The 27690-nt window shown below is 40.2% G+C and overlaps 1 protein-coding gene and 1 long non-coding RNA gene across 2 annotated transcripts in view; one reads left to right on the top strand and one right to left on the bottom strand.

Annotated features, from left to right (window-relative positions):
- Nucleotides 1–24481, bottom strand: part of HACD2 (3-hydroxyacyl-CoA dehydratase 2) — an 88951-nt gene extending 64470 nt beyond the window's left edge. The window contains exons 1-3 of the mRNA XM_061167000.1: nucleotides 24286–24481; nucleotides 21446–21563; nucleotides 9610–9628 (exon numbers count right to left, since the gene is read on the bottom strand). Of these exons, the coding sequence (XP_061022983.1) occupies nucleotides 9610–9628; nucleotides 21446–21563; nucleotides 24286–24440 (292 nt within the window). The 5' untranslated portion in view covers nucleotides 24441–24481. The remainder of the gene's footprint in view (nucleotides 1–9609; nucleotides 9629–21445; nucleotides 21564–24285) is intronic.
- Nucleotides 24482–25599: 1118 nt separating this feature from the next.
- Nucleotides 25600–27690, top strand: part of LOC133073483 (uncharacterized) — a 31144-nt gene continuing 29053 nt past the window's right edge. The window contains exon 1 of the long non-coding RNA XR_009696985.1: nucleotides 25600–25705. This is a non-coding gene — a long non-coding RNA (uncharacterized LOC133073483). The remainder of the gene's footprint in view (nucleotides 25706–27690) is intronic.

Raw genomic sequence — 27690 nt, 5'->3', positions numbered from 1 at the left:
TTAAGCAAATTAAGCTAATTTTTAATTTTAAAGGTACCTTGTGCCTATAATTAAAAAATATTTATAAGAGAATTTCCAGGGCAATGCTGGAAGTTTCAGCTTTTCATTACCTAAAATATTAATGATCAAGTCATGAGACACTGATGGAAAAACATCCACTTCTCTTTTCTCTTGTTAATTTGCTCATTCCTCAGTTTCAGCTATTGATTCACTACTGTCTATTTTCATTAGACGTCCTCCAGGAGTCCTTAAGGGCCGTTTATCTCCTTACTAATACAAGGGTGCCATCTAGTGATGATCATGGGTAAATGCATGCCATAAAAAGTGTGAGTGTCCCTCTCCCAAATCTAATTTCACTTTCTGATGGTGCTTTCAAAATGCATTGAGACACATGAAAAGATGCTCAACATCACTCATTATCAGAGAAATGCAAATCAAAACCACAATGAGGTACCATTACACGCCAGTCAGGATGGCTGCTATCCAAAAGTCTACAAGCAATAAATGCTGGAGAGGGTGTGGAGAAAAGGGAATCCTCTTACACTGTTGGTGGGAATGCAAACTAGTACAGCCGCTATGGAGAACAGTGTGGAGATTCCTTAAAAAACTGGAAATAGAACTGCCATATGACCCAGCAATCCCACTTCTGGGCATACACACTGAGGAAACCAGATCTGAAAGAGACACGTGCACCCCAATGTTCATCACAGCACTGTTTATAATAGCCAGGACATGGAAGCAACCTAGATGCCCATCAGCAGACGAATGGATAAGGAAGCTGTGGTACATATACACCATGGAATATTACTCAGCTGTTAAAAAGAATTCATTTGAACCAGTTCTAATGAGATGGATGAAACTGGAGCCCATTATACAGAGTGAAGTAAGCCAGAAAGATAAAGAACATTACAGCATACTAACACATATATATGGAATTTAGAAAGATGGTAACGACAACCCTATATGCAAAACAGAAAGAGAGACACAGAAGTACAGAACAGACTTTTGAACTCTGTGGGAGAAGGTGAGGGTGGGATGTTTCGAAAGAACAGCATGTATACTATCTATGGTGAAACAGATCACCAGCCCAGGTGAGATGCAAGAGACGAGTGCTCGGGCATGGTGCACTGGGAAGACCCAGAGGGATCGGGTGGAGAGGGAGGTGGGAGGGGGGACCGGGATGGGGAATACGTGTAAATCTATTGCTGATTCATGTCAATGTATGACAAAACCCACTGAAAAAATAAATAAATAAATAAAGGAAAAAAAATGCATTGAGAAAGCAAAATAAACAAATAGGGCCTAATTAAACGTAAAGCCTCTTGAACAGCAAAGGGAACCATTAACAAAAAGAAAGCAGAACTTACTGAATTTGAAAAAATATTTGTAAATGATATAACTTATAAGGGGCTAATGTCTAAAATAGAGAAACAGCTCATACAACTCAACATCAAAAAAAAAAAGAAAAAACAACTAAACAACTTGATTAAAAAGTGAGCAGAACTCAATAGACATTTTTCCAAAGAGGACATGCAAATGGCCAACAGACACATGGAAAGATGTTCAATATTGCTAATCACTGAGAAAATGCAAATCAAAATCACAATGAGATATCACCTTAAGCCTGTCAGATAGCTATGATCAAAAAGAATACAACAAATGTTGGTTAGGATGTGGAGAAAAGGGAACCTCTGTACACTGTTGGTGGGAATGTAAATTGGTGCAGCCACTGTGGAAAACAGTATGGAGGTTTCTCATTAATACTTAAAATAGACTTACCATGTGACTCAGCAATTCCACTCCTGGGTGTAAACCCAAACACTAATTTGAAAAGATACATGCTCACCAATGTTCACAGCAGCATTATTTACAATTGCCATGATCTGGAAGCAACTTAAATGCCCCTCAGCAGATGAATAAAGATGTGCTATACACATAAAATGGAATACTACTCAGCCATAAATAAGAATCAAAATTTGCTATTTGCTGCAGCATGGTTAGTCTTGGAGGACATTATGCTAAGTAAAGGAAGTCAGAAAGGAAAAAACAAATACTGTATAAAATCACTTATATGTAGAATCAAAAATGAAACAAAGTGAATTTAACGAAAACAAACAGACCCACATACATAGAGAACAAACTAGTGGTTACCAGTGGGGGGAGAGAAACGAAGAAGGGCAGGATTGGGTAGGGGGGTTAAGAGTTACAAACTACCATGTATAAAATAAGTAAGCTATATGGATATATTGTTCAGCATAGGGAATACAGCCAATATTTTATAATAACTATAAATGGAGTACAACCTTTAAAACTGTGAATCACTATATTGCACACCTGCAACTTTTAAATCAACTATACTTCAATTAAAAAAAAATGCACTGAGAGGGAAAATGTACTAAAACTACTATACTTAAGTTTCCTAATATTCATATCATAGGTATATTTAAATGGGGTTTTCGAGGTGGTGCTAGTGGTAAATCTCCAATGAAGGAGACATAAGAGATGTGGGTTCGATCCCTGGGTTGGGAAGGTCCCCTGGAGGAGGGCATGGCAACCCACTCCAGTTTTCTTGCCTGGAGAATCCCATGGACAGAGGAGCCTGGTGGACTACAGTCGATAGGGTCACAAAGAGTTGGATACAACTGAAGCAACTTAGCACACAAGCACACGGGTATATTTAAACATCTAGTGCAGCCTCCTTTTGGAGAAGGAATCCCAAGGACAGAGAAGCCTAGGAGGCCATGGGCCACAGGGTCGCAGAGAGTCAGACAGCACTTAAGTGACTAAGCACACACGCAGCCTACTTTTTATCACTGCTCAGATAACTGACCTACACCTCTAAGGCTACTTCATAGTTTCACTGCATTTCAGATCATCCAGCTGAAAGGAATGTTAAGAGATTATCTATTATCTAGTCCAACTCCTAGTTCTTCAGATGTGAAAACTAACACCTGGGGGAGGATGGCTGACTTGTCACACAGCTAGTGATATTTCAAGTGGGGCTGGTTTGCCTTAGCTTGATTCCTGATGGCCTGGAAAACAAGATAATATTACCTCACAGAGAAGAGATTTTAAATATCTCAAATCTCAAAATAAATAAATAAATAAATATCTCAAATCTCAATAACAGCTTTCAATTTAAGCCAACCCCCAAGCTGTTCCTACAAGGATGGCAAAGGGTAAAACTCCTTGATCTACACTCTCTTCATGGCTTTCCCTTCTGAACTCCAACTGAACACAGAAATCCTCAGGGATTATATTTTGCCCACTAACAACCAATGGAGAAGCCACTACAGCTTACTGAGTGCTTGCTAGGTGCCAGGAGGCTCTCTGATCCTGAGATCTATCTCTCCTTTTGTTACTGGGAGCTGACATGGGGTCACATGACCGTGTTGGCTCTCTTCCTTCCTGTTCTTACTGTGCTCAACCCTGGGACCCGTTGAGTTCTGGTTAAGCCCAGTGTACATGAGCTCTGGGTAAGTCCCCCACCTCCCCTGCTCAGGCACTCTGGGCTCCTGATGAGCATGCCCTATTTCTACCTTCCTTTCATCAGTACATTCACACAGAGCTGGGAACAACTTAGGGAGCTGCGTGTTCCAGGCAAAGGACATTTTATGTACAAAATTATGGAGTGTGAAAATACAAAGTTTATTCAGAGAACAGTGAAACTCTGGGTATAAGGAGCAGAACATGCAGGTGCTAAAACTATCTTTCTTTCCTCTTCTCTCTCTGTCTAGAGAGGAGGAGGAAAAATGTGATCAGGAGGCAATAGACTAATCAAAGTGCCAAAGCAGAGGGAGACTAAGCTAGGCTGCTCTGAAGAGCTTCAGTGATCTGGGAAAGATTACGGTTTGAACATGGCTATGGTGGAGTTCTGGTGTCAGGATGCTGGGAAATGACTATACTTATTAATAAATGACAAAGAAAGAAATGCAAGGAGCTGACCAGGCCTCTGATCTCCACACTGCAGCCAGACAGCCCTCCAGGCAATGGACTCAGGCTGGCCTGCTGGGAAAGGTCAAGGCCATTTCCCCGCCTCAAAGGGCTTCTCCTTCCCCTGCCAGTACCACCACTAAGTATGCCCCCAGGCAGAAAGCAGCTTCTGAATGGAAACCTGAACCATCTTTTATTCCCCCAGCCAGGAAAATGGGCTTGGGGAAACGGGTCCCAGGGTTGAGCCCAGTAAAAACAGGGTGGAAGAGATCCAGCAAGGTCCGTGTGACCCCATGTCAGCTCCCAGTAACAAAATGGGAGACAGATCTCAGGATCAGACATTTGTATTTTGGGAATATGACTATTTTTACATTGTTTGTGTTTCTGATACTCATTCCCTTTCTGTTCCTTCTCACTTTTGATAAAGTTCTGTTTAAAAATGTCAACTACACTAAGAGGAACCAAGGTAAGCAGTTTTGTTTCTGTGCCCCAGCCATACCTATGAGGGTTGGATGTGGGGTGAAAGCAGAATTCCAGGTGAGCAGATCCGGGGGAATCACCCCTTCCCTCCACAATGCTTTCCTTTCAGAGTTCTCTTTCGCTGCACCATGGAGGGTTCTGGGTCTGGCTTCTGTGATATGTGAGGGTTATTCCTTCCCAATACTGCATTGGAAATGACTGATGAATGCCTGACCCTCTGGGGGGTAGGGCAGGGGGAGATGGGAGGTGTACAGTTTGGACAGGATTTAGTTCTCTGTCACTGCTGGGAGGGGAGAGATTTCTGGTGGGAAGAGATTGGGTCTTCCGGTGCTTGTCTCTTCAGGAGCTGCCCCTTTCCTCCTTGGCATCATTTGTTACTTAATAAAATCAGTCTGAAGCCATATGCTACCTCTGTAAGGTAATTACAAATTTCTTATAATTCACTTTTAAAAAATAAACAGAAGTTTATTTTGTCTTTGAAAGGAGGCTCCCTTGGAGCTGGTCATCCTTTAGAGACTTGTACACCTTTTATCGATTGGGGAGCTGGAATCAGGCTTCCCCAAGAAGTGTCAGCTCAGAAATTTGATGACTCATATTTGCAAGGAAGGAATGCTTACCTTTATTGTTTTTATGAATGTGACATTTTAAAATCAAAGTTTAACTTTAAAAAATGACTTTTCAAATTATAACTTTCATTTTGTTATTTGTGACATTACTATTTCTGTGTATTACTTTTGTATCATTTATATTATTTCATTTATGATATTCAGCTTAAAATACACATTATTATTTGCCTTATGGGAAAAAAAAAACAGAAGTGTCAGTCTGAGAGAGGTGCGCAAGCTGGAACATACAGCAAATATTTGAAACCACAAATCTGGCCTATCTAAGTGAGGGCTTCTGTCCTTGTCTGTTGATGATATTAGAGTACTAATACTCAACTTCAGACACAATACCCTCTGGGCTATGACTGGGCTCCTGTTCTACAGTTTTCAATCAAGAACTTCTAAAGTTATTTATACTGACAGTATAAGTTCCAACACTTATCGGAAAAGACTCTGATATTGGGAAAGATTGAAGGCAAGAGGAGAAGGGGACGACAAAGGATGAGATGGTTGGATGCACCACTGACTCAATGGACATGAATTTGAGCAAACTCTGGGAGATGGTGAAGGACAGGGAAGCCTGGCATGCTACAGTCCATGGGGTCGCGAAGAGTTAGACATGACTGTGCGACTCAACAACAACAATAAGCTTCAATACAAAGATTCACCAAACGCACAAGGTCACATCTTACCAGTGTCACCAGTTCCCATCCCTCTACCTCTAACTTCTAGCCCAACAGAGTGAGGTAACCATACTCCGGAGTCAGCTGAGAACCACTCACATCCAGTATGCCTCTTCCACAATCTAATCTGAGCAAAACACAGAAAATCAGATACTTCTTTCAACATAAACTGTACCACATGATTAAGAAAACCACAACTCTTCTTTGCAGCCTTGTAAAAGATGTGTACCAATTGGGTTTAAAATCCTCATTTCCAGAAAGAAAAACACTGCATAAATAAAATCACTACAAATCTTGAGCTGAGGGCTGCAACCACAGCATTTAAGAAATACTATCCCAGAAAAAGACAGTGTATGATCTCATTTGTACATGAAATCTAGGGGAAAAACCCAAACTCGAAGATACAGAGAACAGACTGGGGGTTGCCAAAGGCAGGGCCTGGGGTCGGGGGAATGAATGAAGATGGGCAAAAGGTACAAACTTCTAGTTATAACATAAGTAAGTCCTGGGGGTGTAACGCATAGCATGGCCACTATAGTCAGTAACACTCTATTATATACTTGAAAGTTGCGAAGAGAACAGACCTTAAAAGTCCTTATTACAAGAAAAAAGCTGTAAATATACGAGGTGATGAACATTAACTTATTGTGGTGATCTTTTCACAATATATACATATATAAAATCATTATGTTGTATACCTGCAACTAGTACAATGTTATATGCCAATTATACCTTAATTAAAAAAAAATATGTCCTCAACATGTATTCAAATGGGCTATCATTTGCTCCTCACCAAAAGAAATCTTGTTCCTGCATTATCAGAAGCTGGGACAAAGAAACCCATTTGGAAAGATAGAGGCCTGACTTTCTCATAGAAATGAATCCCCCATGTGGAATTTTAGTTTACTGTTTCACTGTCAAAACTATGAACAAGCAACTCCAACCCATACTAAGAATAGGCGGCCCTGAAGTCCTCACTTACACAGAAACTGCAATTGAGGAAAAGTCAGAATATGGAAAAGTTATATTAATCTAAATATGGAACATTACATTAGGGACAGAATAAAACTTTTAACATTCCATGACATTATTATTGTTAATAGCTACCATTTTCTCATGCATGTTTTACATGCATGTCCTATTTTCACAATAACCTAAGAGGTAGGTATTATTATCCTCCGTTTACTGAAGAAGAAACAAAGGCACACAGAAGTTGTAACATCTTGAAACTCACAGCTAATAAGTAACCCAGGTCTGACTGAGGTCTACATTTCTTACCAACAATACACAAACTAAAGACATCTCAAGGCTCTAAAACAAGCTTCTAAAAGACCAAGCTGGTACAGTGAAGTTTCAGAAAGACACAGGAAAATAAACCATCATTCCAAAAGTAAACTCAAGTCATGAGTAAAAAAAGAAATAAAGGACTGCCTTTAGGCCAATGCTAAAAAGAGCTTACTTATGATTATTCTTATTGAATCTTAAGCAACTGAAAACATTTTGAAACAAGTTTTGGAAACTTCTATGCCTCAGTCTTGTCAACTGTAAATTGGGAAGTAAACAAATAATAAACGTAAAGCCCTGGGACATAGTAAATACTCATTATAATGTTCACTGTTATTATTACTAATATTAATATCATAAGCCTACAAGTTCAGGGAGATCCATGTGGGAATCCAGATAAGACATACTCGGGTCCTGAATAGGACTGGAAAAAACAGGAGACTCTGAGAACTATTTAGGGAACAGAACTGAGAAAACCTGATGACCACCTGGCTATGGGAGTGTGGGTAGGGAGAGGGGGCAGAATTGATGAGCCTGGTCAAAGGGATGCAGAGGAATTATGCAGTAACAAGGGAGGAAGGCAGGGTCAAAGGTTAGGTTAAAAATTATTTTCAGGATGGAGCATTCTTGTGAGCTGAGATGGAAAAGGCAGATGACAAAGGGTGATGATGCAAGAGACAGAATCACTCATTGAACAAGGTTCTTGAGAAAATAAGAAGGAATTTTAAAGTATCTCCTGTGTGTCGGGCACCACACAAAGACCAAGGGACACCGGTCAATGAACCGTCACAGCAGAGTGTGACACAGATGCTAGTCCTCAGAGTGCATCCCATTAGAGAAGCTCCGAGGGGTGGCCATCTGACTGTGGGCCTCCTGAGCCTAAGTCTGTGCCTATTTACCTCTCTGCTCCCACTACCCATCAGTGTCTTGCCCCATCTGGGAGGCATTCAATCAAGTTCTTGGTGTGAATGAATAAATATACTTGCCCCAAATTTTATTTCTAGGAGTAGAAATTTTATAAAGAGGCCTGAGAATATGAGAGAGATGCAAGAAATTTGGGTATTAAAATACAATTAAATAATAATTAAAATACTAAAACACGCAAAACACACATCTAAGAGCTTTACACAGAGGCAGCTGAAGGTTAAGAGACTCGGAGAGCCTGGGGGCACAGGGCTGAGTCATGTGGAGAGGCCTGAAGTGGTTCCAGAACTCTGGCTGAATATATTCCCCAATCTGCAAATTTAAGCATTTAAGAAGCGAAACATTTTTCATCTCAAAACTATAGATAAAGGACTAAAAAGGGAACGTACCAAAGATTATACACTAGCTGAAACCCAATCACCATAAAATAAAGTCAAGCAGGTGGGCTCTGGCTCAGACTGGCCATGTCCCAAATGAGGCTATACCATTTAGTGACCATGTGACCTGGTCCAGGTCCCTTAACCTCTCTGGTAAAGCTCAGACCATCTGAAAACAAATGAGTCTCCAAGCTCTTTTCAAATCTCTTGCTTAAAGGTGCTAAAGCACCCTTTCTTAACCTTTTGAATCACATACTTACTCTGAGAATCTATGAAAGCTATTAATTCTACCTACCTTCCCAAAATAAACATAGGCACATTCATACAAAATTCTGCAAATCATTTCAGAAATTCCTAACTGCAGACCTCCTTCTAGTGAGAAAATAGATGAGGTGCAATTCTTTATAAAGAAGATATTTGTCTTCTTTAAAAGAAATAGAGCCCAGGTATCAGAGTGATCCCTCTATGGCCCGCGGTGGAGAGCTTAGTGGGTTTCCACCTGAACTGTAAGTCTCCTCATCTCTGAATTCCTCAGGGCCCCAAATAGAATAAGTACCCATTTCATTTATCAATTATATTGATCAGGGCCATAACGGTTTGAATGCACAGTTTTGGAGTTTTCAGACCTTTGGTGCTTCTCAATGAGTTATCAACTTCGAATCCTCCCTTGGAGTAAGAAATCCAAATATACAGACAGCAACCACCACAGGCTTACTCCGCAGGGTCTGTCAACTTTCCAAAATTGATTTCTGCTGCGAGGAGTCTAGCCACCCGCGACTATAAGCTTTGCCTCAATTCCACAGCAGAATTTGATAACCCTCCCCATTCCCCCAAAAGGAAACACACTGCATCTGGTTTTAGTAAAAATCCTTCACATTTGTATAACCCTTTGTACTTTCCAATCCCTCTCACTTACATTAAATATTCATCTATGAGGCAGGCAATATACACAGTACTCCATTTTAAAAGATAAGGAAGAGTATATAACATTCAAATAATCAGAGAGGGCTTTCAACAAAGTCTAGCACCCCAAGTCACATGGTTATAAATATGTTAGTGTTTATTTATCCTTTATCCAAAAGGTAGAAACCTTTTTAAAATGACACAGAAAAATAGCCATGGCATTTAATAAACTGTTCAATGAACATCTAAATAGTACCTATGATTTTAGAAGCCAAGAGCCTAAACAATTTTATGAATAATGATTAAAGTTTAGTTTTTTTAATGTTCAGTAAGAATCTAATCAACCTATTATTTATGACTTAAAAAAAAAAAGCAGAATTCACAGTATGTAAGTAGCGGGTGGGGGGATTCCATACTTACCTATTGCACAATGTAAAATCTGGAGAGAAAAAAGGGGGGAAAGAGAATTAGTAAAGATCAATAATATTATATTAATAGCTTTATTTCATACAAATTAGCCTTCACTCAGAATAGAGCAGTGTCTGCCAGTAGTATTGAATTTGAAAAATGAACATTCCATTTTTAAACTTCCTTACAGGGTATTTGACAAAATGCAAATTCTTATTCAGTTTTTTGTTCATTTTTAGTTTCTTTATCTGTGGAGGATTTCCTAAGGAGTGAATCTCACCCAATAGCTTAGCAGATGTCAATGACTTCTTTTATAAGACATAAACTGGTAAGAGCAGTAGTGTACAAGTCCCCTGTGCCACACTGTACAGAACTGTCACAGACTATGCAACACAGGATCAGAAGACACCTTCCTTGCCTGGCAGGCCCTTCAATGCAGACATTCATTCCACAAAGCTCCACCCTTGGGCCCCATCTAATCTCTAACCCCAGATCTCCTTTGAACTCCAGCCCCACATTCCTTTGGACATCTAAAGCCAGATTGGCACGCTTCAACAGGTAGTTCACCCTCTCTTTCTTTCATACCTACCTGCCTCTTGACCACCAACCTCCCACTCTCAGTTCAACTGCTCTTTCCTTTCCCTCACCCCCAAATCAAGCAAGTTTCCGAGTCCTGCCAATGCTTCTGGCACATCTTCCCCAGTTTTTTATTTCCAGTGCATAGATCAGATTGCTATCTCCTCTCTACCTCAATGGCCATCTAACCAGCCAATTAGGTTTTTCCAAATTCCTTTCTAATTCATCCTGTATCTAGCACTTTAACCTGGGTGGTAGTACTAAAGTAATTTGAAGCCATCTACAAGATTGATTTAATGGCCAAAGTTTTTCTGGATGATAAGACTAACAACTATTTTAGAATTTACATTTCTGTGGCTGTCATTGTGTTGTTTGAACTAACAATAACCCTGGCAGATGGGCAGGACACAAACCTCTATTTTCAGATGAAAAAATGAAGACTTAGAAAAGTTGTCCAACTTAAACAAGGTAGTAAGTGATATTCAGGATTAAGAACCTAGATTTTATTTCTAGTCTACTTACTGCTTTTTCTATCATTTCACTGTACATTAGTTATATCTGCAAAAACTATAACTTGACAAGACTTAGCTTTATCTACAACATGCCTAGTAAGACTCTATACTCAAGTCTACTATTCTGCTAAGTCTTTTTTGAAGAGAGTGGGGCAGAGGGTGGTTTGGATAAAAAAAAAATTAAGCTGCACAAATTTGTTGATAACTGATAACAGAACAAAAGAATTACTAGACTTCAAATCTTACATTTTTCAAAAGAAAAGACTACTAAGAATCTCAAATGTGTGAATATTACAAGATAAGCTGAACCTCCTATTGCAAAATTAAGGAAAACTAAGCAATGTGCTGATTAAACTGAAATGGAATGAAAGATGAGCAACGAGCATCCTTGAGACAAGACAGATGATGGTGCCTAGACAGAAAATCTACTCTATTCATGTATGTGGCAAGACATCCAGGCTGCTGATTCACAATAGGACACTGCAGAAAAGGATATGTAACACTTAAGGCCGATCATATCTTCTTTGTGTGACAGAACAGATCTTAGTCATATGAGACCCAATCTCCCCCTTTTAATCACATATTTATAATGTCTCCTTTACTACATAATTCAGAAATGGTATAACTAACCTACACAAAAATGAAAACAAATAAACAACATCCTAACTGACATGTAAATTAGAAATAAGAAGAAAGTTGTTTATTTAAAAAAACATGTATTTCCACATATAAATGCTTGGGAACACAATGACATAATGAAGCACTCAGATACAGGTATGAACTTATGATGAATAAGCTTGGATTTAAAAATGAGAATATCAGAAAGCACTTTGGGCAAGAATAGGAAAATAACAGAACAGAGCTACAGGCCAGCACTAGACTAGAAACAGTATTAAGACAATAATGAACATAGGGAAATAATCTTAACTGAAGTTAAAATAATGATAGCAAGTAAATAACAAAGTAGAGGAAATAAGAAAGTATAAACATTATCACAAATTATGCTAGGTCTTATTTATTTGTGTGATGTCAAAATAATCCCCTAGATAATGTCCCAGGATAGGGTAGTAAGAACGTATCACCAAAAACTTATCCTTCTCACTTGAAATCCCATTGAGACATACAGCCTGTGCCTACTCTGTAAAAAGAACTTGGAGACGATATATTCTGAATGGTATGACAAGCAAAAGAATATGGATTAGACAAAAAAAAAAAAAACTAATGAAAATACTGAGATGATGTGATAACGTGGTTGTGTAATAGACCTCGAGTAGTTTTAGGAAGAAAGTGATTCAAACAAGGGCAATATAAAATACTATTAGTTATATTAAAGGAATTGAATGAGATTCCTGCATTACATGTGTTGCCATTAACCAAAAGTCTGAACAGGAATCTCAAGTCTGTTTCATATTTTCAGTCAGTTTCATTCCTTTTGCAGTTATAACACTATTGCACTGAAATCCTTTTCAACTAACTATGCCAGCTGAAAATGCTATAATGCTTACAGAACAGAGTGTGCAGTGAACAAATTACTCAATTTTGAGATATCTTTATTTCACTTAAGTTCCCTCTTCATTCCAACTGTGGTAGGCAGAATAGTAAAGATGATTCCCTTAAGATTCCTGTTCCTAAGTTAGCCAATCAAACACTAAACAAGGTACCACAGGGTACGAATTTTGCAAATGTAGTTAAAACTCTGAAGTCAATGGACTTTAAGGTAGAGAGATTATATGGATAGGCCTGATCCAACCGGGCCAGTCTTTTAAAAGCAGTTTTCTCCGGCTGGTGGTAGAAGAGGAAGTCAAAGATATTCAAGGAACAAGATATTCAATATGCCATTTCTGGCTTAGAAGCCGGAGGAGGCCATGTGCAGGGACTGGAGAGCCTCTAGGAGAAAGGTGTGACCTCCAGCTGATAGCTAGCAAGGAAATGGGACCTCAGACCTACAACCACAGGTATGTGTATTCTGTCAACAAGCTGAATAAGCTTAGAAGCAGATTCTTCCCCAGGGGCCCCAGACAGAAGCCAATCCAGTCTTGATTCCAGTCTTGTGAGACCCTGAGCAGAAAGCCCAGCCAAGCCCAGTTTCTTATAGAGCTGTGAGCTAACAAATGAGTGTGGTTTTAAGCTGCTAAGTTTGTTATTTTGTCATGCAGCAAGAGAAAACTCAGAAAACAGCCTTCTAGCTTAATAAGCTTTTTGCTTTAGTACAAGTTCTTTAGTACAAATATGTACTACAAAACTATCAATTTATATTTGGAGAGGGGTTAGCCCATGGTACATACAAAAGTCAGTGGGGATACAGGCCTCCATTGCTCTGAACAGTCTCAGACATTGCAAGACATCTACTTATAGCACCCTCACTCACTGAGGCAATCAAAATACCTACCCTGACAAGTTTCTAAATTGCACTTTAGAGGGACCACACTGCTCTTGTTGAGATCTACTGATAATCACTAGGCTAAAATAAGCATTCCTCATTAGAAAAAATTTAGAAGACTTGCCATATTCAAAATCTCCTGTGAAGATATGTCATAGCACTAATGATCCACTGACAATTGCTGGGAGTGTTCACGTGGTTTAATGTTGCCCAATGTGTCTGCCACCAGTGTCCATGTCCCCAAGTGACCCCCACCCCCCACCTCTCCAGAAGACTCCCCAAGACCAGTAGACTAAGGCACAAATGGAACTGGTAGAATTTGCACACAGGCAGCCAGGCTCTAGAGCTGGTGCTCTTAACCACTTATTGATTTTGAGATCTGCGCCTTATAAACCATGAATATTCAGGACTTGGAACAGTACATTTGGTTTGTCCTTGTGTCTGAAATAGACATAACCAGAAGTACAGATTCAGACTCATTCATGAGCAGTTGCTAAGGGTTAGCTGGAAGGTCAGGGACTTGGAAGGAACAGGACTGCAAGACAGTGACAAGAAAAGATAGGGAAAAAGTATGTGGATGGGTCTCTTAGAATGGGCATAGGATTTGACAGTATTTATCTCACATCAAAGTGAAGTGAAAGTCACTCAGTTGTGTCCGACTCTTTGTGATCCCATGGCCTATACAGTCCATGGAATTCTCTAGGCCAGAATACTGGAGTGGGTAGCCTTTCTCTTCTCCAGGGAATCTTCCCAACCCGGGATCAAACCCAGGTTTCCCACATTGCAGGCGGATTCTTAACCAGCTGAGCCACAAGGGAAGCCCAAGAACACTGCAATGGGTAGCCTATCCCTTCTCCAGCAGATCTTCCTGACCGAGGAATCAAACCGGGGTCTCCTGCATTGCAGGTGAATTCTTTACCAACTGAGCTATTAAGGAAGCCTATCTCACATGAATGCTTACCAAGCTGCATCCACTGTAAAGGAGACTCTTAATAAGAGTGAACAAAATGATATACACTATTAATATCAATTAGCCTCTTTTCCCAGCCATCTCAGTGTTTCCTCAATAGGCTCATGAAAAAATTGGCCATGGAGGCAAGAATGGAGGCTATGCATGGGCTCCTCTTAGCAAGGCAGACCTGGTTAACCCTACTGCTGAGTGCCTAATCTTCTAACAGCAGAGATCAACATTAAATGCCCTATAAAATACCATTTCCCAGGGAGATAGCATACACCCGGATGGTAGGTTGATTACACTGGACTTCTTCCATCAAGGAGGGAGCAGATATTTGTACTTATTGGAATAAACACATATTCTAGATATGGATTTGCCTTCTTTGACCACAATGGCTCTGCCAGCCTTACCATATATAAATTCACAGAGTGCCTTATCCACCATCACGGCATTCTAACAGTATTGTGTCTGGTCAAAGAACATACTTCACAGCAAAAGAAATTCATACATCAATGGGCTCAGGACCACTGAATCATCTAATCTTACCACACACCCCATCACCCAGAAACGCCTGGCTTAGTTGAAAGGAAGAATGCTTTACTGAAGACTAAGTTATAATGCCAAATGGGGAAACTTCCCTTGGAAGAATGGGGTTCTACCTTACAGGATGCCATCTACACTTTGAATCACAGGTGCTATATTCCTCATAACCGGATTACAAAGGTCCCAGAATCAAGAGGAGGAAGTAGGAGTGGCTACTCTCACTATTACACCTATTAACTCACCTGAAGAATTTTTGCTTTCCATTCTGGCAATATTGAGCTCTACTGGTTTAAAAGATCTCAGTCTCCACAAGGTTACTGGCTGCACCAGGTGACACAACAATGGTTCTACTGAACTGGAAGATTAGACTGCCCCCTGGCCATTTTGAGCTCATTATTTATGCTACTGAACCAACAGGCAAAAAACAGGGTTTACTCATGGAGTGGTTGATCCTGATTGATATCACATTGCCATAGGCAATGGAGGCAAAGTGGACTATGTACAAAAGCCAGATATGAGGCACCTGTTAGCATTTCCAATAGTAAAAGTTAATGGAAAACTTACAGACACCAAAAAGAGGCAGAATGACTAAGGACTCGGACTCCTTGGGAATGAAGGTTTGGGTCATTCCACCCTTATTGCTGTAGTAGCACTGTTAGTTGCTCAATCGTGTCCGACTCTTTGCGATCCCACAGACTGTAGCCCACCAGGCTCCTCTGTCCATGGGATTCTCCAGGCAAGAATATTGGAGTGGACTGCCATTCCTTTCTCCAGAGGATCTTCCTGACCCAGGGTCGAACCCAGGTCTCCTGAATTGCAGGCAGATTCCTTACCATTTGAGCTACAGGGAAGACTTGCAATCTGTACCATGGTCTAAAGCTATGCTGCCTACTATATGTCAGCTATGCTGACTACTATATGCTCTAGTAGTCACCAGAGCTTATTTCATTTTAAATTAAAAGGAAATAAAACTAGAAAGTCATTTTCTCAGTCTCTCCTACCCCATGGACTCAAGAGTAGCTAGTGTATCAGACAGATAGCACAGATTTTAAGTATTATCATTGCTAAAGTTCTTCTGGACAATACCAGTCTAAAGAATTAATTTTATTTATCTATACATCAGTTAGAAACCCTTTGATGGGATTCTTTCAAAGTTCTATTATTTTGGTAAGTGTTTTCAAAGTGTCTCCATCTGTAGGAAACTGCAGGGTCTCTTATTCAGAGACCTAATACATTCTCCTGGCTTCATGTGAATCTATTTTTCAAAGTTTAAGGTTCCAAGTTGTTTTACTATTACATCTTAAGATTTTCTCTTTTCTGTTAGAAATCACTTATATTCATTTTAAGTTTAAAAATTTAACAAGCAGGTACTCAGGAAGGGAAGAGTTTTTTCCTTGAAAAACAGCTCCTATGTGTAACTCCATACACTCTCAATAACCACACTGAGAGGGGCTTTCACTTCCAAATAATTTTCTAGAATTTTTCTTGATTATTTTTGAATTATACTTTCCAACCTTTTCTATTTCTGATAGCCATATATCTTGACAGGTTTGATACTCTCAATCTGTTTTCTAGATATCTTGGTTCTACTACACTATTAGTCTATTAAGTTCCACTACTTTCCTGTATGCTTTTTCTGTGGTACTGATAATCATTCATGCAGTAGCTAGTCCACCAGAGGTCTCTGCTCCGTAATCTATTTTATCTGAGACCGTAACCAGGAACTCCTGCCTTTCTTGAATTTTCAGTACATTATTACATACTTTTCTGCACTGCACCCTCCTTCCTGTCCTGAACTGCAACCATTTTCAGCTCTCTTTATTAAAAGAAAAATCAGCATGCTCTTTTTTACAGCCATTACCTGTCTTCTCTGAATACCATATCAATTTGCTTCTCTTTGCTTGAGTTGTTAAGCAGTGAGGCCTGTGTGGGTGGACTCCTGTTTCCCACAGTCTCCCTCTTCCTTTCTGATGTTGTGACACTTATTAATTATACCCAAGTTCTATTCCCCTCTGGTTTTCACAGTTTCTGAAGCTGGTTTGTCTGGTTTCTTGTCATTCTTGTTTGCGTCAGGTAGCTCCACTATGACTTGCTCTGCTTGCTCTTCAGAAGACTCAGAGGTCTGGTTTCTCAAAACAAGGGCTCAGAAAAAAGGTGGTCTAAAATGTGCATATAGCTTGTGTTTCAGAAGTTCCTTTTAAAAATCATTATTGGGAAATCAGCATGTTTCCACAAAGAAGAAAAACATTACAGCTGATGGTATGTCCCCAGATGAGTTCAGAAAAGCAAACTTAACAGATAATGTGCCTAAAATGTATGACAGTATTAGTAACATCACAGAACCCAATCACCTAATATTTCTGTGGGGAAAAAAAAAAAAGTCGCTCAGTAGTTGAGGCAAAAAAACAAAAACGCAGCAGGGAGACAAGATCGGAGCCCTCGTCCTAAGGATACTACAAGTTCTTAAGAATTTCTGTATTTTAGAGAAATATCCAAATCAGTTTCCTGTTTCATCAAAGGATCTGAGGAGAGCTGTGAGGCTAGGTATAAGAGTCAGAGCAGAATACAGAGATAGGACTTAGAAAACAACAAAAGCTGTCTTCTTTCCTTCTCCAGAACCACCCAGTTTGGCCATTTCAGACCCAACCCTAAAACAACTCAAGAGAAAAGATAACAAATGAAACTTTTTTTTTTCTTTCTTTCTTGTTTTGGTAGATAAGAAGGTTCCAAGCATTAGAGGGATCTGGAAGAGAATAAGAAGGAAAAGGGGAGCCTGTGGTCCATTAGACAGTCCAAGATGACAGCGGCAGGTAAATGATGTATGTAGTGATGGACATGTGCTGAAGATGGTCTATTTAGCAAAAACAATGAATGTCTCTGCAGAGCAGTCCTTAACTTATTGAAATCCTGACTGTCAATCAGAGAGGCACATCCAATTACAAGTACCTGAAAGTGTCTTTGTGGCAATTACAGTCTTACGTTAACTAAATATATTTAGAAATCCAAATTCTGTTAGAAATAAGTTTAAAGTGCCATAATGTACGATCAATCTACCCTTTTCTTTTTTTTTTTACCAATTTCTAATCTTTAACCCAATTCTTAACAGGAAAGATAGAGTCCTTTCTTATCCAGGACTATCATGGATACCTCAAAAAAGAATAAGGTAAAAAGAAAATTAATCCATAGGTCATTATATATGAATGGTATTTTTTAAAACTGAGGTATAATTCACATATCACAAAATTCACTTAAAGTATACAATTCAGTGATTTTCAGTTATGTTTCTAAGGTTGTACAACCATACCACCATTTAATTCAAGAACATTTTCATCACCTTAAAAAGAAATCCTGTGCCCTTGGCAACCATTAATCCATTTTCTGTCTCTTTGAATTTGCCTATTCTGGATATTTCATATAAATGGAATCAGACACATAGCTTTTTGTTTCTAGCTTCTTTCACAAAGCAGGTTTTCAAGATTCAACCATGTTTTAACAAGTACTAGTAATTCATTCACTTTATGGTATTGAGATACCATCTTTTATTTATCTATGAATGGCATTTAAAAAATATACTTTATTACCTATGTTAATTAACTCCCAGGATTACTCCAGATTCAATTCAAGACACAATGTATTTATTCACACACTGATCTCTTGGCCCACAAAGTTATCAGCATTTTACTTTCTATCAATTTATAAATCATCTCATATCTTATTATCTTCACTGTACTGTGTCTCCTGACTTTGGTATATACTTTCTTGGGCTTGCTGCCTAAAACCATTTTTCTAAAGATTGTCCCTTCCCTCCAACTTCTATATGGTTAATGTGACCCTGCTCTTGTCTACAGGTGACTGGACCAGAAATAAGTACCTAATTTAAGCTGGACAATAAGATTCTTCACTAGGATTATGGAAATGGAAGTAAGATTGTTTTTAATTAGCTGCTCTCTTGATTGCAGAAACTACAATCTCAGGAGTTTTCTGTTACCATGGTCTGCCACACAGACTAAGAAACCAAAAAAAAAAACCAAACCCAGTCTGCAAGAAGAGAAGAATGAGAGAAAGAGAGAGATCGCAGAAAAGAGATACAGCAAGAACTCCTGGGTTCCCAATGGTGCTCCAGTTCCTGATTCCAGGCCATTCCTAGGTCCCAGGTGCAGCCCCACCATTGGGTTCCATGGGACATACTATACATTTATAACAAATTCCCCTTACAGATTAAGTCAGGTAAAGAGGTTTCTATAATCTCTAGTCAAGAATTCTAACATAATCATTTACTCAATAAAACTTTAATGTCTTTATCAGCAAGGGTTCAGTCTCCATGGTACCCATTACAGTCAAGCACATACTTATTTAACTATCACCTGTGGAATATTTTGGAAAACTATCTATAAAAATTACTTAAGACACTCTTGTATGAGCATGTGGGGAAAAAATTAGGATTTCTATTTTATTAAAAAGCTACACTGTTTCACAAACTCAATATATCTTGTGCACATTTTGCAAAACTTCATTTAATTTCTTCAGAAAGTCTTTCTGTATTACATTACTACATGTCCATTTACACATGCTTAGTAAATGTTTTTAAATTTTTTAAAAACCAGTGTTATATTTTCCTGAGAAGATTTGAAGTGTCTTGAGAACAAGTAAAGTCTATTTCCTCTGAAAGCAAACTCTCATAGAACCTACTAAGGAATAATCATACAGATTATTATTCAGAATATTCTTAGAGAGGTAAAAGTGAGTGGCTGACCTCCCTGGACTCATTTTTTCCTCCTATAAACAGGGTTTATTATCAAGCACTAATAATTCACAAAAGGACAACTTATCTGTAATTAAACAATACTAAGCACATATAATTATCTTACCATCTAGGTTGGGTAGGCAATAAAACATTCCTTAATGGACAGCTCAGGAAACGCTGTTCTAGCAAGCCTGATCTCTTCTCCCCAGTTGAGGGGTCCCTTGCCACCACTGACATCTACAAAGCTAATATACTGCACATTCCAGGGAGTCTTCATTCATTTTGCAGAGTACTTTTTCCAGAATCAAATCCAGGATTTGTCACCAAATTGGTTTTTACTGGGGATAATAAAGATAAAACCAAAACTCCAAAGTATTTTCTTAAATCCCTATTAAAAATTCTATAAGGATAAATGGACTAATCCTTCCCAGGCTAAGATTTGGTTCCTAAGTGGATTTTTGTATCACACTATTTAAGGTCACTACCTTCCCTAAGATATTCTTAAATTTTAAAAATTATACCTCTAATATTACCAAGTCTTACAGAGATGGAATCCCCTTTAAATTATTACATTATTCCAATAGGGTACAATTTCTTACTGTATCAAGCACTGAGGCAGTTTCTAATGGTCTTGATTCCAAATTTGCTTCTCTGTAGCTTTAGAGAACTGTGTGGGCCAAAGGTCCGGGAGACAAGTTCTACTTATTTACTACTGCCTCTTTCCAAAAAAATTTCAGCCTCCAAGTTTAAAATATGGCCTAAGCTATTTGCTTTAATTTCCTTAAGCTATTAGGGTAGAAAGGAACTTTACAAATCTACTTCCACCTAATTATTCTACAAATGAGAAAGAGGTGGACAAGAGATAAATGACACACCCAAATTTACAAAGTAAGTTAGTAAAACTAGCATGCTTAGAATAAGGCACTCAAGCTCCGGCTGTAGGCTCTTTACATCATACTATCTACCTTAAATGTATAAGGAAGGACAGTATTGAAATCTCTCTGCTTGCTGAGAGAAAAAAACAAAAACTGTTAACTTTCTGCTTTCAAAAATTAGGGGGAGAGGTGGAAGTAACACATTTTATTTCATAGAGATAAATGGTCTTTTCTTATATATCCTTCCAAACATCATGATGGGCTTAACCTAGAGGCTAAGTGAAATGAAACTGAATACCAGATCCCTGCAACCTGAAAAATTTCACCATAATGAACTATGGCAGCTATTGTGTGTGCCCAAAGCTATCTCATCTTCCTTTTTCCATTAACAAAGTCTACAGTTTCTTGGCCAGAAGGATGTGCCCTAGATCTGACTAAACAAGTATCTCACATCACTGGCAAGAGTAATTTTTCTAAGTAAGGCCAACCAGAATCCTTCCCTGATGCTAAGAAAAATAAGCTCTCTCCCACCATGTGGAGAAGGCAATCTGCAGTAGGAGAGCCTAAGACCAATATTCAAAGAGAAACAGAGAAGCAGAGATGAGAGATGGAAAGAGAATCTGGCAACATCAAAACCTTGGTTTTCATTCCTCATTCCTGAGCTGGTTTCTTTGATTTTGTAAGTTAACCCTATATCTTTACCACCTATGGAAGCCAATAAATTTCCTTTTGCTTAAAATAATTTGAATTGGGCTTCTGTCACTTGCCACTCAAAAATCCTAACGTACTTAACCCAGAAGACAGGAATGGATATACACATTATCCTTAAAACAGAGAAATTAATAAACTATTGTTTAAAAAAAATTTTGGAGGCTTCTAGACAGTCTCTACTATTCTTATATCTATCACTCCTGACATCCTACACTCACCAACTTCACTGTGTCCATTATATGCCAGGCCCCGAGTTTGCTAGCAGTTCCTTAGAATTTTCCTGGAACTTTTTTAAACCTAATATAAGTTTGTTTAATTTGATTTCCAATAAAAGTTGAATGTAAAATACATTTCAGGTAATGCAAGTTAAATGAGATCTACTTTACCTGGTCAAAAAGATAAACCAGACATCAACATTATACATAGCATACTATGAGGCACGTTTTTAACATTTAAAGCAAATCCAACAGAAACATGGCTACTTTAATATAATTTAGTAGCTTGTCTTTAATTTTACAATAGAAATCAACAACAACAAATCTCATGACCCACCTCCAATAAGGCTCCAGTTTGGAAGAATTTCAAAGGCTTTTCAATGGAATAATAAAGGCTATGATAGCTACCCTTAGCCAGGTATGCTCTGACCAGACCGACTGCTATAACGAGCCACCTAAGTAAAAGAGCAATCAGAAAAAAAAAAAAAAGGTTAAGTAGGATTATAATAGAAAGACATGGCAAAGACAGATACTGCCAAAGGTGACCTCAAGAATCTATCCTGGATTTATGGATTATCACCCTCAAATGCCAAGCTGTATGTAATGCACAGAAATGCTGCACCATCAGCAACATCCTACCAAGAGTGCTTTTTGCAAAAGCACAGTGGCACCTCACCCATCTGGAGCTCGGCTTTTTGGCAACCTTGCCTATTGAGAACAAGGCCAAGAGGAAGGGAATAAGCTAAATTGGTCCTTGAGGGGCTAAATTAGGTGCCAGAAAATACAAGACAAAAGAAACTATTACAGGAAAATTTAATGCCCTGTGCAGTTAAAGGGTCTGTAATAATAACAGGGTGAAGATAAGATGTTTTAAACTATTTATATAAGTATCTTCCTGGTACCTTAAAAGCTGTTGTTTTAAAAGACTACAAATGACATGAATAAATAGCTTTCTTTTTTTTTTTTTTAAAGAATAAAAGGCTTTTAAGCTGAGATTCCCAAAATCAATTCAATAAAGAAAGTCAGATTAATACAAAACCAAAACAGGGAAGCATCTAGGCATATGGCTCTGAACACATTTTTGTTCTACTGTCCTCCAAAATAAATTTCTCAGATCTTGTAGCTTTTTATTTGTTAAGTTCTGTACTGAAATGTTGTATACCTTTATTAAAGTATGTCTCCTTGAAGGTGCTAACAGATTTATTTATGTGTACAGTCTTAACTAGGCAATGGGGAATGTGGTCTGTTATTTCTAGAAACTATCATGCAAAGACATCAAACAAGTCTGTAAAAAAAAAACAAAAAGAAATTAATTCCTTAATGGTGTTACTGGTTCAGCATTGGTGATGGTGGTTTAGCTGATAAGTCGTGTCTGACTCTTGTGATCCCATGGACTGCAGCCTGCCAGGCTCCTCTGTCCATGGGATTCTACAGGCAAGAATACTGGAGTGGGTAGCCATTTCCCGCTCCAGAGGATCTTCCGGACCCAAGAATCGAACCCTGGTCTCCTGCACTGCAGGAGTGGCCTAGAAAAAAGCTTACTTTACTCTCACATCCCCAACTTGTCTTCCTGGTCTAAGATACCATTTCTTACCCTCCACCCTATTCTCTATGTTAATGGTTTAAAAATACTCTTTTCACCTTCCCCAATGTATCTTAAAAATCTATCTTCAGTACAATGCCCTTACTAAGATGACAAGAATTTTTATATATAAACACACACATAACACTCCTGAATATTCTTGTAAAATCACTGTGACCATTTATGTGATAAAGCAAGCTTGCATGCAATATTTCTTCATTAGTCTTTGAGTCAAGAGACATGGGTTCTAGACCCAGAACTACTACTAACAAGTTCTGTGACTTCAAACAAGATAAGCAAGTCACAAATTCTCTGAGCCTAGGTTTCAATACTATTTCTAACAATAGTCATAAAGCTCCTATGATCTTCTCAAAATATATTTTGTGCATGTGTGTGTGAAAAAGCAAGGTGCTGAAATGCTAATAGATTAGAATTTGTATTTTTAAAAAGGGGTGGGGTATGATTGTACAATTTGCTTGTATCAGTATCTTAAAGGTACACAAAATTATCTGCCTTATAGGGAGGAAACCTGTGTGGAAGGGAAGACAAGAGGGTAGATTTTCACTGTATGCCCTTGCATATATTTTCAATTTTGCATCTGGCCAATGTATTATCTAGTTTAAAAATAAATCAAATTAGATATTCATTATACAGTTCTTTCAACCTTTCTGTATGTTTGAAATTTTTCAAAATTACATGTTAAGAAAAAAATTTTTTTACAAATGAATTTAAAAACCTATATATTCGTCTGATCCTGTGATCAAAAATCAGGAGATCAAAGAATTGGAGAAACTTGGAGAGCGCCTAGCTCAACTCTTTAGTTTTTACAGATGACCAAACGGAGGTCTAGAGAAATTAAATGATTTATCCAAGGTCACACAGCTAGTCAGTGTCATAACTAGAACTCAAAACTCGCTGTGACAAGGGATGGACTGAAATGAGAAACTAGAGGGGGTAAAATCTGTTTCCAGGGTCTATTCCCCTCCTCCCCAGTAACTCTGCCTTCCATCTCTAGAGTCCTCCCCGCTCCAACCCATCCTATAAAGTCTAAATTCACCTAAAGCACAGAACTGCTCATGTCACTGGGCAAAAACTTTGAACTCTCTTCCACCACCTTTCACATTAAAGCTCATCGGGGATTTTGAAAACAGCCGCGGAAACAAATGGTCACTCTGCACCCACAGCTCCCGCCACTGCCTTTAGAAGGAACAGCTCGCCATCCGCGACTTGCCGCCTGGGCTCTCCCCGCCCAGCACACCGCCCCCCCGACCTGGACGTGTGGCCAGCCCACCTGTCCTCCCAAGGCCCTCCGAACTACCGCCTAGGCAGCCTTCCCCGAGCCCCCATGGAGCCTCGAAACTCCAGCTCGGGGCACACCCGGTGCCTGGGAACTTGCTCGGCCCGCCCGGGCGAGAGTCCCGGGTAGGCACAGGGGAGGATCCAGCCTCGGTTGCCCTCAGCGCCCAAGTGCCGGGGCCCGGACTCCCGCCGCCGAGGATGGGCTGCGCGTGGCGGGCCGAGCCGCGCCGCTCGTCCGGCCGCAGAGCTCCCTCCCCGGCCAGGCTCTCCCCCGCCTTCCCGAGCCCCAGCCTCACCCCGCGGTCATCACCACATTGTAGATGACCAGGTATGCCGTGGCCAGAGGCCCCGGGCCCTTTTTCTTCCGCGAGCCGCTAGCTTCGCCGGCCCCAGCACGGCCCCCGCCGCCCCCATTCCCCTTCGACGCTGCAGTCGCCGCCGCTGCCGCCATGTCAAGTGCCGGGAACCCACTCTCCTCGCGCAAGTCCCACAGCCCGGACTGGGCACTGCGAGAGGGCGGGGGGAAGGACGCGGGAGAGGCGGAGCCGAGGCCGCGGGGCGGAGCCAGGGACAACGCCTACGGCGGCCGCCATCTTGGAGGAGGGCAAAGACGCTCCCGGCGCCTTCTGCCCCTCCGCGAGCCTCAGGCGCCACCGCCATCTTGGAACGGAGGAATCACCGCCGCTTTTGCCCTCCGGAGATTAACTTCTGGCGCCATCTTGATTAGGTCTATATTGTCTTTGGTCTTGCTGGGCAGGCTCGCTGTTTCTACCATCTAGATGTATCGTCGTCCGTGGTCATTCTCGTTCCTATAATTTCCGCCTCCATGTTGGATTAAGAAAACGATTCTTTCATTCTCTCTTGTCATCGTGACTTCTCCCAGTGGTTCTATCTTCTCCCCTAATGCAGCCCCGAGTAACCTCCCGTTTTGGGTCAGGTCAGTTGAGGCACATTTTGTTTCCCATCATACCCAGAGGCCGGCGGGAACTGCACTTTATGTTAACTTAGGTTGAAGATTTCAGTCCCCGAGGGTTTATCCCCTGCCTTTTAAGTTACTTTTAAGTAAAGGTCTGTAGGGTAAGGGAGTTAAAGGCTAGGTTCGGAAAAAGAGACTGGTACTTCACAGGAACAGATCACCTTTAATGAGGCAAGAAGGGGCAGCAGTCAGATTAGTGAGCTGCTGCACTAACCCAAGAAAAGAGGAAGCACATATGTGGAAAGCTACTGTCTTAAGGGGGCCTGTTCTTCTCCAACGTTGTTCGGAGTAGTTATCTCTTAAACGGATGGGGCAAGGAATTCCGGAGGTCGGCCAGAGGCAGCTGGGCATAATCAACCGTAATGTCTTTTTTTTTTTTTTTTTCCTTTGGGTGAGAGAGTTCTTTGTTTTGCATAGAATGGTGGGGAGGTCATGGAGGGGAGTTTTAACTCCAGGCTGTTTTGAGCCATGTAATTTTCCTTCATTTTAGACCCTAAGGAATATATACAAAAAGAGAAAGAGAGGTGGGCACCGTTAATGTTCAAGGTTTCTTTGTGCTGATAAATGAGGGTCAGGGGTTTGTGGTCTGGGAGGAAGGAAGTCTAAGGCCCGTAGTGTTGATTTTCTCTTCTAGCCATCAGGGTCTCAAGCAAAAGAACAGTTTGACTTGGTCTTGGGAAATGGCTCAGACTCCATCTTGGAGGAATCCCTGGAAAAGATTAAACAAAGAAGGCCCAAAGGTGAGTAGGAGGATGATGAAAATGAATGGTCTGAGAAGGGGTAAAACTCAAGGCATCTAGTTCCAATCTGTTAACCATAACTGCCAGGAATTGCTTAATCTCAGGTGGATTTGTGAGGCTGCATCTGTAAGGTTTTTTGCAGCTCCTTGGACAATACCAGATTGGTTGGCATTGAAACAGCAGGATTCGTCGAGAAAAAGGCATAGACTTCTCTTCTCTGCAGTGAGTAGCTCTAGTCCCCTTCTATTTTGTAATACTATGGCCACCAAGGAATCAAGTTGATTTTGAATAGTTATTAGGCCTTGAACTATTTCATGGAGGCTGTCTGATAGGTCTTTAGATAGTGTCTGATAGTTTTCTATGGAGGTTGTTAAGCCAGCTGTTCCTGTTCCAATTTCAGCTGCTATTTCTAGTCCCATTAAGAGGAGAATGAAATGAATGGCTCGTTTTATTCGTTTGTGGATGAGAGGAATAGGCTAGGGTTGACCATTGAGGGCTATTAAAATGTTTGGACTGGAGTATACAAGGTGCAGGTTCTGGTCCAATTAGTCGGTAGACAGAGGTGCGTAGACGTCCCACACAGGAAATACAGGCCAGGTTTCGTAATACAACAGCTAAAGTCAGTGGCGAAGAGGAGTTGAGGGGAGGTTTTGATCGTTCATTCAAGGACGCTCAGAGGTTAAAGCGTCTGCTTCCAATGCGGGAGACCCGGGTTCGATCCCTGGTTCAGGAAGATACCCTGGAGAAGGAAATGGTAACCCACTCCAGTATTCTTGCCTGGAGAATCCATGGATGGAGGAGTCTGGTAGGCTACAGTCCACGGGGTCGGAAAGAATCGGACACGACTGAGTGACTTCACTTTCACTTTGATCGTTCATTCAAGGATGCTGACAGACCCTGCTAAGGTGGCCTCAATGATAGGAGAGGTGGAGGAATATGTTGAAGGAAACTGCCCTGTAAAGGTTAAAGAGTGTCCTGTAGGACCAGAAACATTATATATAGCCCTTCCAGTGGCAAAGAGTAAGGTGGAGGTATGGTTGCACATGGAGTTAGGGATTGTGTCCACGGGTTGGTCACATGAACTGTTTTGGGAATTTCTGGATATGTAAAGGAGGTGGTTGTAACAGTGTTATTTTCTAGGCAATAGGGCCTCCTATTGGAGGTTTTTTGTTGAAGGAGGGAAGTTTGGTGAGTAAAGATTTTAGAGTATGTCTGAATTTCTGATTTGGTCACTAGTGTGAAGATATTTGAGATATGAGACAAGTAAAGGCTCTCCACGGTATGAGTGGTGTAGGGACATGTTACCTGTGGTCCGGTCGAGGATGGATGTGGGGATGGCTGAATCTCCCAGAGGAATTATGGATAAACATATCCAGCAGTCTTTAGCCAATTGTGGGTTAGAAGCATTGAGAAAAGTATGGGTTAAATTAAGGGTCCAGAATAGATAGTTGAGGTTAGCATTTTGAAGGAGTTTGTAGGTCAGAGGAAGAAGGGAGGATAAGAAAAAGATGTTAAACAACATTTGGGGAAGTGAGTATAAGATAGATTATTATGGAAAAGAATTGGATTTTAAAGGGGTAAATGTTATAAAAGGTTCCCTGTAGCCACAGGGTGGAGATGTAATCTTCAATGTGTTCGAGCATGGATCCTTGAGGACTTGAGACCCAGATATCTGCCAGAAGTTGTGCCAGGAATAAATGCAACCATGAAACCGATAGGCTCATCTGTTACCAGTTGGGGCTGGTGGAAGCCGTGAGAACTTTAGCTGTAGGGCCTGTGTGAGAGTGAGAAACTTGATAAGTATTAGTCTGACAAGCATTTTCATCGTTGGGCTGCATAACCTTTTTTTAACTAGGTGATGTGTACCCAAGGGGTGATTTCTTTTAATTTTGCAGCAGTAGGGGTCAGCCAAATTACCATGTAGGGTCCTTGCCATTTTGGGGTTAGATCTCAGTGGGAGACTGAACTGCCATATAGACTTTGTC

The sequence above is a fragment of the Dama dama genome, chromosome 19, assembly GCF_033118175.1.
Source record: "Dama dama isolate Ldn47 chromosome 19, ASM3311817v1, whole genome shotgun sequence".
Taxonomy (NCBI): domain Eukaryota; kingdom Metazoa; phylum Chordata; class Mammalia; order Artiodactyla; family Cervidae; genus Dama; species Dama dama.
This window is presented reverse-complemented; position numbering and strand designations above follow the sequence as displayed.